The sequence below is a fragment of the Pholis gunnellus genome (assembly GCF_910591455.1).
Source record: "Pholis gunnellus genome assembly, chromosome: 4".
Classification (NCBI taxonomy): domain Eukaryota; kingdom Metazoa; phylum Chordata; class Actinopteri; order Perciformes; family Pholidae; genus Pholis; species Pholis gunnellus.
Genome location: NC_136530.1, coordinates 19704540 through 19723595, shown reverse-complemented (window position 1 = coordinate 19723595; position 19056 = coordinate 19704540). Strand labels below are relative to the sequence as shown.

The following is a 19056-nucleotide window of genomic DNA, read 5'->3' as shown; positions in this document are numbered from 1 at the left end:
TGTTGAGTTGTAAAAATAAGCTTTATTATCAATTGCACAGCATATAAAATAGATTAAACCATTGTTACACAACATGAGACTAATAGCCAACAATCTAGAGTAAAGTATTACAATCACACAGAAAAATAGGATTTTCTACAAAACGTGGTGTTTGTTGTCAAATCTATGAGCCATGTCAGCTCTTTGATCTGGCGACAGCCAGGCATTTCCCATCATGCCCTGGGTCATGCAGTCGGTGGAGAGAAACTGCGGCCGCCTCGTCTGGATCAAGTCGGACACAAATCTAACCGGCATGCATTGTCAGGCGATCGCCTGTAATCGATTCAGCGCAGGACTGGCTCAACCCAAACGAGCCTACTCACTGCAGTCTGACTCACCGGATGTAGACTATAAGCTTGCCATTGGCCGCCGAGTTTAGTTGGCTTCCTTCTCCCCACCGTTGCTGCATCCTCTGCTTCGCACCGCCCAAGACAAAATGTGATCAGTATCAAGAAATACAAACAAGCCAGAGCGCTGTGGAGATTGGTCCGGCTATGCAAGACTATACTAACGGAGAAATCGTTAGCATTGACAGGAACATGCTATTTCCTACTATTACAAGTCGAAATGTCTGCGGTGAAAAACCGAAACAGGGTGGGGATGTCAGATGGTCATACTCATCCTGCAGCTAAAGTTAATTTCAATCGTGTTTTATCAAAAAATTACACCAAAACTACCATAAATGTACCATTACAATGATTTAAGTCTCTTGGGTACAAGTACAACCATTGTGGTTGAGACTAGAAATAATGATCCCTACACCACGTTTGTAATTTCTAAATCAATCCAACATGACATGAAATTGCACCAACAAACTTCTACTGTTACATGAGGTTACAATTGAGGTATTCGTTGTTCAACATCAACCAAAAAGTAACAATGGGAGACTACGGTGAAATATGCAGATATTAAAAGTGCAAGCAGCACTTAAGCTGAATGATACTTTCTGACCTGAATGTCTCCTTTCCTTTGACACAAAAGCTGACTTCTGGAAAAGTTCCCTTCATGCTCTTGCATTTGGATTCTTTCTATTTAAGCTCTCCAACATCGATCCTACACCACTGTCCTCGCAGATTTCCACATCTCATTTCGTTTTGCAAATTGTTCATTTAAACACATCCTTTGTCTCTCTCCTGGTATCTGCCATGGCGTAAAGTGTGAACGTACCTTATTTTGCAGGTTGAGGAAATAAAACCAGCAACTATAACTTAGACTGCATCATTTGTGGTGCAATATAAAGAGACCCAACAATTTGTTACGCATTAAACAGAAAATTATACCAAATGAACACATTAATGAAAGTCTATTTTTCTTTTCTTTCTTTTATTACGTCCTTGCACACAAGGTGCCATATGGTGACTGAGGGGAGCACTGGTGGACGCAAACCACGTTGTCCTCAGACTGGGAAGTGGAGTAGACTGCTGCTCCACTACCATTACTGTACTACAAGTCTCTCCGGCGATTATTTATTGACATGTACTGTGCATGTGCCAAGGGGTCAGCTTGTTGTATTTGTTGGAAGTGGAGACCAGATGGCCTTCTGTCCCCTGGCACATCTCCTCTGCTGTAGTGCCGCTTGGCTTTTTGTAGCACGACTTTCAGTCTCCTCACCTGCGACCTCTCTCCCCCCAGAGAAACAGCCTGCTCAAGCCACATTTGATAATTCAGCTGTGACTGCTGTTGTCTGCTCTTAATTCACAGCTGTTTTTTGTATGCATTTTAATCGTACTTATCAGTCTTCGGGGACTGATACAGTCTTAAACTAATGTTGCCTCAGTTTATGTGAGCACAGGGATTAAAAAAAAAAATCTCATCCATGACACTGATGAGGCTTCCCGACCTGGATACCACCAAGACTGCTTACACATCCAGATGATGTTGTTGAAGCCGACAGGTCCTCTGATAGGGTCAGACACTGGATGCCCAAGGGACCCCCGTCTCAGTCCCTTTTTTATTTTACATCTTTTCTCCCTCCCTCTGTCTTTTTGCATTGTGCAGTGGTTGTCGTTTATGCACATTTGACCTCATCCCAAGCTCTCCTCACTTCATCAAGTAATGGAGGCTTTTTTTTCGAGGTTTTTGAAACCTTTGTCTCTAAACTAGGCATCACCAGACTGGCATATTTAAGCGTGCAAGTTCATAAAATATTTTGTTTACCCTTTTCTTTTAAACATATTCTCAGTACCAACTTGTCGCCGACGCTTGGTCAGTGGCCCTAGGATTTAAACTATGACGCTCTAGGTACCCTTCTTGTGTTAGTTTTGGTCTTGGCAGGGATGTCAAATTTCCACTCACTACATGCATAGTGTCTTTTCAAGATGTGAGGTTTAGGCAACAAAACCACGTAACAAAATGTCCACTTTTACTTTCCCACTGGACACTATCAGTGGTCTCCTGAAATAAAGTCCTGTGTTTATTTGAACCATCAACCTTGCCTCCCACTCGCCCTGTGTGGACTATATTGCTCTTAATTCTAGGTAGTGGCTCTGACCGTTTAATAATGACGCGGGTGGGTTTACCTTGGAGTTAGTTGAAAACTCGGTGCATCGGTATCAGACGCTGTGGAGAAATGATTTGACGATTTGGGTGTGAGACCAAATTTCTCTTGGTCCTAAATATAATCTCTCTCTCACTTATTCAGCATTATTTTTCATTTTTACAAAGGGAAATCAGTGTCCATTTTTTGTTGGCAGTCACTCAGCAACAGTTTTCTCAAGCCCTGAAGCCATTCAAACTTTTTGCCTCAATGTTGTCAGCGTTGCTGTCTTTCAAGAGGAACTAAGTGAGCAATCAGCTTCCCATGTGTTTACCGATCCTCCTACACCCACGCATCTGCCTGTTAATGACGTCAGAGTAAACATAAACAGAGATATATTGTTTTATAGTTTATTAGTTTTATCCGTCAACACAGACTATTTTAGACCCTGGGGACTTCAAATTAGTTTTTCCCATGACTAAATGCCAATATGTCTGACTCAGTTTCTACGTAGGTCTCACCAATAGGTTGAAGCTGATTCCCCAAAAAACAGATGACCATAGTAAACCTACATGGTTTATCATCACAAGTCTGACCCTTATTTTTGCTACAGATTTAAATATGTCTGCAAGTCTGTTTGTGCTTCGAGGGCTATTGATTACTACAGGAAACGCAGAAGAAATGATTGATTGTATTGATACTTGATCAGGCAATCCTGTCAGAGTGTAATTCGTCTTCATCTTCTGGCACATTTGGAGGAAAATCAGGTCATGTATCAGGGTGAAACTTAAAGAGATTCTTAGGTTATATTAGTTCAGGTTTCAAGAACAGTAATAGATAAAGTACTTGTTTGCATGTAAAGTACTACATTTTTGGGGGAACTATTTACACCTTTTGGCACGACAAAGATCCAGCTCTGTCTTGTAATGTGACCTGGCATTTAAAAGCAGTGAGTTCAACAAAACATTCATCAGAAATGTCACTACCTCCTTTTGGGACCAAAGTCATCTGACCTTTTTCATCTAGTTCTCGGAAGTGTGGTAGTAACGGATGCTTCCATGCAAGCCTCTGACAGTGTTTGTGTTGGCAGCCAGTTCCTCAGCCGCATCTGCTTCCGCTCTGATTTTTACTTGTCTCTGATGTTCTTTTTTTGTTGAGGCACGCACTACACATGCTGCTTTGATCTTTAAAACAATTACCTTACTCCTAGGAGGAATTAGAAAAACAGGGAACAGATTTTTTTTAAATATCTAAGCGCTATTCTGAGAGTTTCAAGGACTTTTCCCTTTTGTTTTCAGTCCTGTTTGTTTGATCGTTACAAAGATAATTCCAGAACTACTCAAGAGACTTCCTTGGAGGTTTGTAAAATGTAAGGCCTCGGCCCACGAAACGTTTTGCAAACAGATTACCCCAACTCCTTTTACAAATGTTATTACATTTTTACAAGATTTGACATATATACAGTAGATGGGCCTTCAAAATTGGTGAGCTAGTGTGGGGCTCATGTCACTCCACTATAGCAGCTCTCGGTGGGCTGCTGGTGGGATCCTTGGGGTGTATTGTGAAGCTTGTATGTATTACAACCTCCTGGTGAAAAAGTGCAGCTGGAGACACCATGTGTCATGACAGTTGTATTATGTTAGAGGTGTTAAAGATTGAGTGTTTAGGATTTAATGGCATCTAACAGTGAGGTGGCAGATTGCAACCAACGGAATACCCCTCTGCTCTCCTCACCTTGTTCAAGCATTTCTGAAAATGACGGTTCAAAATACACTGAAAGTTTGACAGTCCCTCTCTGGAGCCAGTATTTGGTTGGTCCATTCTGGGCTACTGTAGAAACACGGCAGACATGGGAAGATGACCCGTTCCCTATATATGCAGGGCTGATTCTGAGCAAACAAAAACACAAATTCTTAGATTTTGAGTTGATTTTACATTAATGAAAAGTTAGTTATGAATGTTTCTGTAGATCTCCCTAAATCCTACACACTGGACCTTTTTAAGCACTGCAACGATTGGGTATTCCCAAATTGCAGAACAATTTGGAGGATAAGCTATTGATTTGTTTATTAATCAAGTAACATGCTTGGATATCTGAGGCTGGCATGCTAACATGCTCATATAATGACAATGCTAACCTTAAGCATGCTTGCCATGTTCACCATCTAAGTTTACCTTGGTAGCGTGCTAACACTTGCTAATTAGCACAAAGCACAGGGTGCAGCTGAGGCTTATGGGTATGTCATTATTTTTGCAAGTAGTTAGTTGTGAAACAGAGAATTTGACAATTAGAATAGTGACCTGTGGAGTTTTGAACCACTAGTATCGCATTGGAACTGCTTTTCTATGAGTGGATCCCCATCTGTTTGTTTAAAGATCATGTTCACACGTACGCATGCGACGTGATACAAATTCCTACCAATGGTGTCGCACTACTCCACTGATCAACAGGTGGGGGTAAGGCAGGGAACAAAAAGACCGCCTGCAAGTAAACATGGACGATAAATAATTTTAAACACTTTAAAACATTTACTTAGCAAATGTTTTAAGAGGAATGAAATGCACACTTGACAATGTATGTTAGAGCTCATTGCGTTTTGTGAGTTACACTGAATGCAAACCGAACAGAAAACTCCACATGGCACTTTTTATATTCTTCATTATGAAATTACTTGATTGTGGCATCTGCATTGTTCTCAATTTTACTCCAAATACGTTCTAGTTTTTCATTGCAGTTTTAAAGACTCAATCATCATGTGCTTTCTATGTACACACATATTAGGGATCGAATGAAGAAAAACGAAGAAAAATAAAGTGACAATTGAAAGTCAGGTGTTTCCTCTTTTATGACAGAGAAAAGATTTGGGGAGAAGTCCTTCCCTGTTCTCCATTCATATAATCATGGGTTCCATTGTTGTATTTAAGAATAACTTAGACACAATTGGTTGTAAATAGTTGATATTTACACGTAAAAATAAATACATCTTCAGGAATTGTATGCATATATATATATTTTTATATGATAGATTCCAGAAATTACATGCAAGACTACATCAAATGATGCATACTCAGCACTGTTAAAGTCCTCATTGATTTTTCTGTGGGGTGATTGTTGAAGTGTATGACACTTAGGGTTATGACACCAGACTGGCTAATCTGTGCCATAATGGACCCTTGCCAAATGCTGTTGAAAATTTTAATAAATCTCTCAATTTTTTTGGGGATTTATTTGACGTTCCAATGACCTTTTGTTAGTCATAAGTTAGAAGACATGAAACTTTTTCAGCTTGGATTAGTGTGGGATATTTGCATGACGGGGAACAATAAGGACTTATAAAATGCTGAATATCTAGATAGCAATATTATTGTGTTGGTTAATACATAAGCTTTTGTTAAAAATAAAAAAGCATTAAAGAGTAAATATAATCACACTTAACGATCGTTACAGTCAACTGAAGTGTACATTTAGGACCCTCAAACATTGCACACCAAAATTCACCATCACATCCATCTATGCCTCAGCTTAGTGTAAGTTATGTGAACCAATGTTCTTACAGCATGTAGTGAATAATAACTTGTGGTTGAAAGTGTTTTACCCGAACAATAAAAGAAAAGTGCATATAACGTAAGCTTTATCAACTGTGACTATTTTGAATCTACTTGTCTGATTGCGGTGCTATTTCCTTAATTCAGTGTGGCTTTGTGGCACAAAGGCAGTAGAACTGCCTGTGCCAAAGCACACTGACTGTCCATCTGCCACCCACAATTTCGATATGTATCTCCTCACACAGCGTTGCCAACAGCGGCGTGAAAAGTATATCCAAACGTGCGGCCCGATCGGGAATGGTGTGCTATGACTTTTATAAGATTCGCCCAGAGGTTTTCCCGAAAATCCCGAAAAACGGAGCAAAATTGGCCCATAGACTTGAATGGGGTTTCGGCGTGAAGAGAGCAAAAAAAAAACACTGAACTTTGGACCCATATTGACAAGCCATACTTTAACATAGAAAAATGATTTAAAGTTTAAAACGTAGACAAAACGCTGGAGGTTATTGAGCCAAATGGACATTTTGATAGCTATCACAGTTTTTATGAAGTCGCAGATTAAGTTTCAGGAACATTTTGGCTCCATTTCAGATTTTATAATGGGTGTGTATTGCGCAGCTCGTTAAGGGCTAGAGTGAGGGCATAATTGTTAGAGTGGAGCACACGCACGCAAGCAGGCTCTCTCTCTGTCTCTCTACACACACTGTCTGTCTCTCTCTGTCTGTCTTTCTCTCGCTCTGTCTGTCTGTCTGCCTGTCTCACTCACTCACTCTCTCTGTCTCTCTCTATCTTTCTGTCCCCCCCCCCCCCTCCCATTTCAAAATAAAAGCTTAACATGAAGCTCAGAATGAGGTTCGTACAGAAATGATGGGAGCGTTAGCTCCCATCATTTCCAAAGGCTTCTCAAACAAATGTATTTATCTCAAATAGAGAAATGATGGGAGCGATGGGAATGAAATGGATTGTACAGAACTGATGGGAGCGTCAGTTTCCTGAGGAGAGGAGACAGAATCTGAATTTATGAAACCCAAATAGAGGTTATTAAATGACAAGCTTCATCACAAAATTCCAGTTTGAATTCATTCTGTGGGGCTTTAATTTTGAAATGGGAGGGAAGTTCTCTAAAAATATCTAAGACCTCAATGACTGTATGATAGAGAGAGAAGAGAGAGACAGACAGTTAGATGGACAGAGTGAGTGAGTGGCAGAGACGGAAAGGAGGTCTAATGATCTCCCCTGAAAATCTGTAAGAGATGTGTTTCCACCAATTAGCTCACTCGCAAACACCTGTCCATGGGAGAAATTTGCCTATACAAGTCCAACCATTGCTAGTTCATGACTTTTCTCTCTGGCAATTCATCTCATTTGGAGATCGATCTATGTTTTATCATTTACAGCTTACCCAACTATTGTCCTGCTCTGCCAAGTCTTTCCTCGTCTCGCCCACTTGCGTCATGGTGTGTGTGTACGTCTCACAATCAGGAAACTTGTCAGAATACCCATATTTGATTGGCTGAGCTGCATCACATATATCTCTAAGTCATGTGTGTCTGTGAGTCTCCGTTCACTAATTAGCTCAATCAGAATCACCTGTGCGCCTGCAGCCTGTTCATGGAGAAAAAGCAGGGAAACACAGCTCAAACAAATCCTCAAACCCCCATAACCGTAGCTCCTATTGCTCCGATATGACTACATGAGAGGAAACTAGCTCCAAGGCTAACACCATTAACAGTGGACAATATATTTAACTGCCTGTTGCAGACAGACAGCACTTGATCCGGCTTGGTGTGTGAAAAACTCACATGTACAGGAAATTGAAACCGTTATACAAGATTAAATTCAAGAGTATGGATCTTAAATGCAGAAAAGAGAGAAGCGATATCTCAATCGAACCGCAACCTACCGATAACATCGGCCTGTGTAGCTATATATTGCGACGTCTTCGGGCAGTAGAAGCCACACTGTCAAAATTTCTTGCGAAATTTTCTAGTTTCCCTTTATGACTTCAAACTGAAATTTGAGGTTACATGGTTTATAACTCAAAGACCACCTTAAAAGGATTCTCAATCACCAGCATTTGCATTGTTTAGTGCTGCAAACCTACAAGATCTGTCCCCCATGTTCTTCACTGGTGTATAAGCACTTATTAAACCAGATCTGGACCTTTTTTAGACTCTCAATGCTTACATAAAACTTTGGTAACATCACATGGGAAAAAGACCTTTCTCTGTTAAAACCGCTGCTCTGTTTACCTCTTTCTTTCAGATTCCCTCCTACTTGATTTTCCCAACTTAGCAACATGCAGTTTAGTGGTAGCCAAGGAGCTCGACCACTGAACTAGCCAGCACTATTCTCAAGGATGGTTCTCACAGGATTCATCGATACCAAAAGGGGAGTTTGTTGAAAATACGAAATTACTGACTATATGAGTGTTAGCGACAAAGGGGAGTTATGTGATAACTATTACTCGTGCATTGATACTAGAAGAGAATCCACTTTGTTACATTTAATCAAGTAATTGATTTAAAACAGCCAACTGTAACTGCCAGTCTATTTAGAGTTCCCCAATCATTTTCTCTCATAGACAAACTATTATAGGTCATATCCTTTTCAGGCACTCAATATATTTGAGGCTTCTTGGGGAAAAACACAAAGTACTTAAAAGTCACTCTACGATAATATAAGATGTTTATGTCTGCAGCGAAGGACTGGGTTATGTCTTAAAATGTCTGTAGACTTAAGGTTAATGTTTGCAACAGAATTACCAGAAACGGCCCTGCATTAGGGCTCTTTGTCAGAAAGTCATCTATAGAGTCTGCTACAGAATGCATGGCAGTCGATGAGGTCAAGCTTTACACAAAACTATATATCTGTCCAGACGTGTCTGGCAAACCTGCAACAACACGTTGTGTAAGTCAGTTAATGTTTTCAATGGATAATTTCACAAGCGTATCTTGAGGAAGATAAAGAGCTGACAAAACTAAATATATTGAGTTGTATGTTTCGTATAGAAACACATTGTTGTCTGCTTTGAAGTGGACCTTGACCCTGTGTGTAAATATGTTGTGTCTGTACTTCTTCCTTTGTGTGAGAACAAATCTTTTTTTTGATGAGTGAGGTCACTCTGGGAGACCCTCCTTTCTTTAGGAGGAGAGGGAATAAATGTTGTCAGTAGAAGGTCCTCACTGGTATAGACGTTCAAGAATGTGTGTGTGTGTGGGGATGTGTGTGTTGGTTGGGGAGGTAGGGCTATCTCAAAAGGCAGTCTTTCCCTTCAGTTACATTCAAACTGTAATTTGAAATTATAATTTTCTCGCCCTGTTTTGGATATTTTGTAAAATAAAAGTCTTTGCTTCTCGAGCTGTACTTACAAAAAAAGTAATTAATTAATTAAAAATACCTAATTAAAAAAAAAGTGTTGTTATTTTCATATTAACTAACTGCTGATTGAAACCTCCCCCGCCCCCCACCCACCCCATCTCTTCAGACTCTGCTCTGGCTTAGTTGACCAGGAGCTCCTGGTACTGCTCAGAGCGAAGGAAACGACCAAAGGAGTCTTTCTCCATCAGGGCGAAGATCCTCTTCTGGGCCAGGTCAAAGGTGGTAGGGGAGAGATCCACCAGGTTCCTCAGGGTCACGTCCTTGGTGAAGTGATCAATGTTCACCTGTGGTGGAGGAGACAAACACAAACTAAATCAAGTCCCGTTTGCCCGGAAATTATTCTCTGGAGAAGATCTAAGAGAGACCGCATTGATGTTTACAATAACTGGTTTAAAATAGTCAGACTTATTGTAACTCCCTGCAGTAAAACAAATATCTGATTTACTATAGTCGGTGTACATATAAGTGTAGATCAGTACAAGAAACAACAGTTCCGTCTAACAAGCAGTAAAGTAGAAGTCACGTCTCTGGCCCAAAATGGAACTGCTTTAGAAAACATGCCAAACATGTCTGTGTGTGTGTGTGTGTCTGTTCTAATCCTTGTGCTGTTCACTGGCGTGAAGAGTCTCAGTACATTCTGTCTGTAACCTCATCTGTTTACACTCAAGCGCGCCTGTATTTCTCCTCTACACAGTCGTTCATCTTCAAATGTATGCAAATTGTTATACAGGCAGCTTTCTCTCCAACATTTCATTTTCCCTTCTCTTATTTTGACTGCACTGTTGGGTTTTCAATAGCTTTGTCTGGAGTGAAATGTTGCCTAAATAAAGCCTATATTACTCATCTTAACCTGCTGTCAAAATCCTCTTTGCCAACATAATGAGAGCACCAGTATCAGTACCAGTGACTCTCGTATTAAAGCAAGGATCGGTGATATTCTTAAAATACATTTCTGTTATAGTTGTTGAAATTTACATTTACAACCCAACAGCAGTCAGGTCTGGGGGTGGCACCTTGCATGGTAGCCCCTGCCATTAGTGTATGAATGGGTGAATGATGATATCTAGTGTTGAAGCGCTTTGAGTGGTCGGAAGAGTAGAAAAGCTAGTACAGTCCATTTGACCATGGAGGAGAGGTTGTGGAGGGAGGCCTTGAAGTGTTGCAGACTTGCCGACTTTCGCTTGATTTAGTAACTTTTGGAACAAGTGCTGCTGGCTACTTTCATTGTAAAAAGAGTTGGCAATGGGCTAGGTTTTTCGGTTGAATATTTATTTTTTTATCCAGCATACTCTTGTTAGTTTCTTAAGATTAATAACCCTAGCTTTAAAGTGAAAGCTCATGGTTGAAACGTGGGTGCCCATCTATAAAACCTCACTACTTGATGAACTGTCTATTCCATGTGGTGTTGAAGGCATAAAACTGGGCAAAGTCTCAGGAGTCCCTTACCTCTCTGGGTCCCTCAGACTGGATGAAGTCTTCGTAGATCTTCTTGGCCTTGGTGGCCATTTTCACAGGGTTCTTGGTCTTCTTGAAGTCCTCGCAGGTCATCCAGAACTCAACGTTCTCATCACTGAACTCGGACTGCAGGAAGCTGCGGAAAGCGGCCAGACCATCTGATGGAGAAAGGAGAGGAGGGGATGTAAGAGAGAGAAAGGTATTAACAGGCTCTGTTATTAAGGCCCAATTAAGTTTTTTCATAAACACATTTTAAAGTAAATATGCTGGCAATTCTGAATAAGCCTCTGAGATTGCACTTTTCCATGTTCCAAGTTTCAATGACTGTCTAACTAAAACACAATGTTTCTGTAGCAGTTTAAACATGTCCCAGCTGAACAATGTCACATTCACGCAAACACCAACACAAGGTCTCAGTGTTAGGTTAATCCACAATATTGTGTTTTCATCCACGTTTCCCCCTTGTGGTGATAAACAACAACCACAGAAAGCCAAAAACCATTCATCAAAGCTAACTGCTCTATGTAGTCAGCCTAATGCTTATACAGCACTAGAGACATTAAGTGTGAGTCACAAGCTGATGTTTCATCATTTTAGCTTTGCTCTGTCACTGTTGAATGATATATTCAAGTTATGAAATTGATTAGACACTTCTACTGTTAATATATTGTCACTTATGAAGACTTTAAGGACAAAATATGATTTAAAACTACATCCGTGATACATCTTTTTTTAGTCACACCTGTTTTACAGCAGTGACACTGCTGCCTTTCCCAAATAATCAGATGAGCGTTGTGTCTCTTTCCATAATGAAGCTGTCACATTTGAAATAAAATGGAACATTTACATAACAGAAATTAGGCCCAAAAAAAAACATTATTTTAACTAATTGATGAAGCCAGCTATGTTCCAGATGAAAGCTTTGATTACATGATTTGCAGAAGTGAAGTCATGGAAAATGAAAGGAAGGTACAATCAACATTATAAAGTGGTGGCATATACTACAGAGGTTTGTTATTTTTATAGAGGAAAGTGTGACTGTCCATCTCCCATTTAATAGTATTAGTTTTCCAAAGACTTTCTGGATGGAACAATATCAGGAAAAAGGGGATGTTTTATGAGACATAAGGGAGGACAACATCCCCTTTTTCCTGATATTGTTCCATCCAGAAAAGTTCAAACTTCACAAATAATTATAAAAATACATACTATGACATTTCTGAAAGGTAGTAAATATAAGTAAACAGTGTCCGAAATAGAAACACAACTTTGTGAAATTGTGAAAGCGCAGTGGTTATCCTAAGATAAGGATCCATAATAAGACTTTAAACAACCACTCATTTGAGCGAAGACCATTGTAGATAAACAGAATGCCTGCGAAGGTCCCATTGTCTGAATGAACATGTGTGGCAGATGATAAGCTTTTTGCTGTGGCCTCAGGCTTTTATCTGCAATCTAAAAAGGGCATAGTTTGGTTCAAAATAGCTCTGAGTCGCAATCAAGCGCTGTTTTTTGGATAGACCGTTAGTTCAAGGTCAAAAGAGAATCACGCACTCACTCACAGGCACTAACGCCAATTTATGGCTGTTTGTGTATCAGAGCGGCAACAACCAGCCAGCAGAAATTGTAGCTTCAGTGTTTGTTATGTAGTCATGGTTCTACAATATTCTGTTAAATTCATTTCAGTTGTAATTAACTTCACTGACCCCCATAGGTTGAACAAGCAGCGTGAACGTTCAAACTGAAGAAGTGATTAATAAAAACTGCACGGACAACAACTTGAAAATTAGATTAATTTCTCCACGAGTGCCATGTTCTTTATCAGAGAGTAGTCATACATTATTCATTTCCTGTTGCATAATATACATTGAGTTATGCAATTGTTTTGTTTAAGGCAAAGGAGGGAGGGCAGTTCTACATTTGAGAGGAAATAACTCAGAGAGAGTCCCAAGGGAATTAACAAGAGAGATGCCATAAAGAATAATGTTAATGCAAAAGCTCAGATAAATGATCACGGCGCAGCAGTTTGCAACACCCATGCAATAAATCAACGCTGGCAGAATCATTTAGAGCTCTCCCCACAACACACAACCTCCATGGACGGACACATACATGGATGCATATTGCACATTCATGCAGGCATGTAAACACAGGCTGAACATACATCTCTTTGCCCTAGACTATGCGGAAGGAGCCACTTAGAAAGGTCTTTTACCACCCATTGAGCTCTGCAGAGGAAATGCTGCTCTCTTTACATACAATATCAGCTGCGCAGTAACATCTGGAGGTGGATCTGTTCCGATGTGCAGGGGCAACTTAAGAGACTTATTAGCAGGAGAGTTTACACGTACCGCTAAATACCGTTAACCATTAGAGTTAATCATCAGTCTTGCTGGCTCTCAGGCTTTCTGTGCACTTTGTAAAGTAAACAGTGGAGCCATGCATGGTGTGTCAATGTGTTTTTCTTACATTTGTTTCAAATCAGCACCTACAGTTTAATCTATAATCTCCCGCAAGTTATGATTATGTCGCAGTTTTACATTAGCAAAATACTCTTTTGGTGAAAGGAGTTCCTGGATGAATTTATCAGATTAAGACTGATGCAAATAGTTGCAATGTCCGAATTCAAATTATTATTGTTTCAAAAATTTAGATCCTAGACTGCAACTGAAGTTTAGCTAAATTATGTAAATACACAAAATGTGTGAAATTTAATTAAAAGACTACAATAAGCCGTTAGGGTGTCGGACACATGCTGCGTCTAGAGCTAAACAATCTGGACCACAGACAATATTTCAAAACATACTTGAACAACAACGGCTGGAGAAGATTAGCTCGGAAATCGGGATTTCTGGTAAGTAGGATATGTATGTATGTATGTATGTATGTATGTATGTATGTATGTATGTATGGCATATGATGATTAGCTGGTTATGGTTGCTAAGCAACGTCAGGCGCAAATTGCCTCCGCGCCTCAAAAAATTGGCAGTATGCACCCAGGCCTAATAAGGTTCGGCATAGAGATGTTTGTTTTAAATCAACCATTGATAAAGAATGCCTGTTAAGAATAAAATGTAAATGTAATGAGCATCATTTTTAACAATTTGTATTTTCAAGATTTTGTTGCCAATGTTGAGGTCTGAAAACCTGATTATGCATGCAGCAACACTGAAAATCACATCATTATTTACAATCAATTAAACAAACAAATAGTCACATGGCTGTCTAACACACAATATAAATACATGTACAAATGATTAACAAGCACACAAGCTATATTGCTGTTACGGGAACCAAACCCTGCCGGGTGTACCTGTTTCAACAGTCTACAAGACAGAAACCAGACCTCGAAGGCGTGTTTGCTCCTTTTGGAATGGTTAAAGTTAAACCAAAGTTCCAGTTGTTACATAAGAAAGACTGCAGCTTTGGCTGGTATGATATCAGGGTGTTCTCATTGTTTGGTTGGAAGGACGTCAACAAAGCGAGGCTGCAGAGCAGCAAGTAATAGGACAACCTTAACATGTCTATTTGGGGATTTAAACATGGAGGATTATTTTTGTGCGGAAATAAATGAGCATCCATCAGCTATGTAGAAAAAGCTGGTTTGAATAAATGGCAGAATTATGATGAGAAGAAAAAATATATCTGCAAGATACCAAGCTACATGTAAACATGAGACATTACATCTGATATTTCTTTGAGGAAATCACTTGAAGCCATGCTTTTTTTAAAATTATAGTCAGTTTAAATAGGTTTTTAGAGTAATGTTACGTTTGCTGAAGAATATATATTACTTTAAAATGTTAGGTAAGTTCATTGATGTTGTTATACAGAAACAAGGCGTTAGATTTTCATTATTGAAGCACCTGATTCTAGTTTGTGATTTGTGAAATTGGGCTATACAAATTTAATTTACCCTGTGCTCGCATTGATCATGTTAGGACAAAAATCTGTTCATGCAGTCACATTATGGGGACGAGAGAGAAAGAGAGAGAGAGAGAGAGTAAGTGAGGGCAAACTTACAGCTGTTGTTCAGGACTCGGTCCAGACATTCACGCCACTGAGCAGCCTCCTCAGGAGTAGGCCTGCACACAAAATACCTCAGTTCAGTCTGTGATCTTCAGAAAAACTTGTTCAAAGTATCCCAAAAGTTTACAAATACAATACCATTACTACTGTAAAGAAGTCTTTATCACTATATAATAAAAAAAATATTTTTTATAACTACATTTGAGATTCTCCCCCCCCCCAAAAAAAATAATAAACATCCAAGTACAAATGAGACACTGCATGAATTATCCTGTTAGTATGTCTATTTTCACTTGCAGTGCACTCAGCCTTTTTGTTGTTTATCCAGACTTAGAGTAGTTTATAGATCCCCACAGAAGCCCCATAGGCACCCACCAGGGCCAGAGAACCTCCAGGACCACCCAAACTGAAAGAGGCAGGGAACGCGACCGCCCCCTCAAAACTTAACCCCAGACACATCCACAGGGATGATCCCAGTCCCATCCCAGATGCCCCCAGGATCCCCAGAAGAGAGCCGCACATTCCCCCCCGACCAACACCAAGCACAGTCCCGCGCTCCAGGGAGCACCAAAGACTCCTTCAGAGCACTGCAGCTTCAAGTCTAACCATGGACATCAGCATTAAGAGACATCCTACTTTAAAAAAAAAAATAGGTTTTGAAAAGTGACGTTTTTTTTCTTAATTAAACAATCTTTTCTGAAGGTACGTGTGAGAAAAGCTCTTTAAGCTACAAACATGCTTGAGGGGCTTCCTCTCTATAGGCCTATACACAACCATTTGTTTTCATTGTTAGCGAACACGTACTCGAAATAAAAACTCTACGGTGTGAAACAACTAAGCTATGAATACAAATTTGATGTTTTTCCAGTTTCCCAGAACCAGACTGCAATCTATGATCTCTGCTTTGATTGCTGCTGACAGATTCAAGTCTGGAAAACTTCCACCGAGATTGTGTCTGGTGTATGTACCGGGCCAGACACGGGGAGCATTTAGACATTTGGCTGCTTCCAAAAGCAGCTGAGATGTTTCTCCCCCCCCCCCCCCCGAGTTGAAAAATTAGCTGGAAGGACCAATTACAGGCGTGATGCGTTCAAGCAATCAGGTGTCTTAGTAAAAGAGCTGAAGTGTCATCCATCATTTATTGTATAGACGTTTTTTAATACCATGTCAAGTAAATGCTGAGTGAGCACTTTGCAAGGCTAGCGTGTGTTTCAGCTTAACCGTGTGAGGATGACAAAAGGTGGAACATATCCGCGGTAATCTTACACTAAGTCAAATCAAACAAAGATTTACAACTCTGTACCTGGATGACAACGGATGCTTTTACAATGTCATCTTTCGATGAGAAATGTAAGGGCTATTAATTATCAACATGAGTTACAGTGACGGGAGAGTAATAAAGAGTTGTATGGTCTCCACCACAATGACTCTAAAGGGAACTAAAACAAAGCTTCACGACTTTTATGGGTTACGTTTAGATAAAGTGCTGCTTTTCTAAAAAATAATTACCATAATATTTTAAGAGGGGGAAAAAAAAAAAAAAGCAGGACAAAATAGTACACTTTCCCTTACAAGATTGCTATATAGGTGTGTTAGAAAAGGAAACAAGTAGCTCAACATTTTATACATCATATAAATGATCTGTAACCCAGTCTTCTCAAGGTGATGCCTGATAACATGAGGCTTTGTAGCATCAAACAGTGACATGCGAGCCCAGTCAGTGTCTGGAGAGGTTTAAGGTGCTCTGATCTCCACATCCCGTACCTGCTCTGGGCTCAGCTCGGCTTATCTGGTTTACACTCCAGCAGACTTCCCCCCCCCACACCTCCACAGACATTAATCTTTGAGGCAGAGGCACAGAGAGAGAGAGACTCACTTCTGCTGCTTCTCCGGCTTCTTCTCAGTCTTCTCCGGGTAGGGGATGATGAGGTCGATGGCATGTTCTGGCTTCTGCAGTAAAACACCCAATTTCGACTTGATCTCTTTCGCCCTGGATGACAGAAAGCAGACGACTTGTGTGACTTGTTTTAACTTCTTAGACACGGAAGTAATAATAATCTAGTCATGATGTTTACCGAAGCTTTCAAGATGTTAACTCGGATATATTGTGTTTATACAAGACACTAAGATTACATGTATAAGTGTGTCAGTTGGCTGACAAAAAGAGTTCTTCACAAAAAAGGTCTCATGTTTTTGAATAAGAAGGCAGCAGAAGGGAAAAAGTAGCAGCTAGTTTAAAAACAATTGATTTATTTTTATTTTTTAATTATTGCCCTCTTTTTGGGGGGTTCACTCTTTTTTTGTGTGATTCCGTCCCATGAGTCTCATACACAATACAACAATTTATTAAGTTATAAAGTTATAAACTCTGCACATTATCTATAGTGTAAACATGTTGAATGATCAACAAAACATGAACTGCACACATTTTAAAACCAATAATAACCAAATGGTGAAAATGTTATGTTATATTTTGACTAATGTAAACCTTCAACTCTGCAGGTTTAGAAACCTCTCCGACCTCCCTTCAGGTTTGAGAGGGGAAGCAACACAATGCCTTTCTCTGACGCTCTTGACTAATCTGCACAAGCTATTGCAAAATATTCTTAACACATAAGAGCATAACAACTGTTCGTAAGCTTTTCTTCAGTTCAAAAAGTCTGCCGTTTTGTGAAAATCCTTTTTCAACAATTAATTTCAGAAAGTAAAAAGTTCACAAAAATGAACTTAAAGCCTCCGAGTTCTTTCAGATGGAAACTCTTGACCCGAGAATGACAGCACGCGTTTTAATTCATTAACAGGGTAAATCAGCCACTCTCAAATGGTTTGAAAAGTAGCCACACGTTATCAGATCCAACCACATTTAAGGCATGAAGGTAAAGGTAAAGTGATGATGCAGTTCTCACCTCACCAGGCAGGTTTGGGGTAACGCAGCTAATCCTTTACACATTTTCCAGGGCTTTCTGTTCCAGTAATTGAGAGTGAATTCAGTTGTCTGTGAGTCTCGGAGTTCCTTTTTGCTTTTTGACTCTGTGTTTCAGCTGCTGGGGAGTTTTATAGGGACACCCTTTGGGCTTTGGGCCAACAGCTAAGCCAATCAGACTGGAATGTGTGGACAGCTGAGGAGGGGCGGGTTTTCAGATCGGTCTGTTTGCTTTAAGGATTCAATTAACCGACAGATCCAGGAACAGTGTGCAGGATTCAAAGGTGACTGTGAACTTCCGTTGATATTATGATCTAAAGTTATTTATGACAGATTTTGAGGCTATCAATTACAATGAGTATCACACAGTTTTTTCATTATAACATGTCTTAATGCATTTTGCATTTGCCTTCATTGATGCCTATTTGCTTGATTTCTCTTCATCATCTCTTCATGGTTCACTACGTTCTGCTCCAAAAGTCAACGTTGTAACTCACATTTAGTTCTTATTTTAACTTTAGTTTGGAGCAGTTTCTGTATTTTGAAGTTGGTCAAAAAGGCTCCAACATATGTTGATTCTATTTATTTACACAGGTTTTTGTTTCCCCAATGTCAAATAACTGGATGTTTGTAGGCCAAATTAAAATTGCATTTAAAACACCATAGCTGCTATAGGAGTGACTCACACGTGCATTTTCGTCTCGACACTTCTATGTCTGGGTGAACATTTTTTTGTTTGATGCTGGTGTCGATACGATACCTGAGTTTTGGGACCCAATACTAAAACAACTTTTTCTGATACTGTGCCTTACTTTATTTATTTTTTTCCAACAAAACTATTCTTCTTTTAGCAAAACAAGGCAAACTTCTCAGATGTTAAGAGTTGTCTGAACACAACTTCACCATTTTTATGAATTTATAATAGATTTCAACAATAGGGAGATGATGGGAAATAAAGAAATAGATATATTTTGTGATTTTTGACCAGCATGTCATTTGTTTTCCAATAACTGCAGGCTTGAGTGTTTGTATCCTTGACATTTAGTTATTGCAGCCTGGCATATACTTGTTATTACTGTCAAATAAATCAATGTATCTGTACACGAGGCGGCTTCTCAGGGAGACAGCTATTATTATTAAACCTTATGATGACAACAAAATCACCAGCCCTCAAGCTCTCCATTGACAAAGTAAGAGTTTTCTCAAC

General features: G+C 39.7%; 1 protein-coding gene across 1 annotated transcript; it reads right to left on the bottom strand.

Moving 5' to 3' along the window:
- Positions 1-9548: 9548 nt before the first annotated feature.
- Positions 9549-17941, bottom strand: rgs5a (regulator of G protein signaling 5a). The gene is made up of 5 exons (XM_079158418.1): positions 17833-17941; positions 16803-16916; positions 14921-14982; positions 10889-11055; positions 9549-9726 (listed from the first exon to the last, which is right to left on the bottom strand). Exons 1-5 carry the CDS (start codon positions 17874-17876, stop codon positions 9562-9564), a joined length of 552 nt encoding a protein of 183 aa, XP_079014544.1. The 5' UTR covers positions 17877-17941; the 3' UTR covers positions 9549-9561.
- Positions 17942-19056: the final 1115 nt, after the last annotated feature.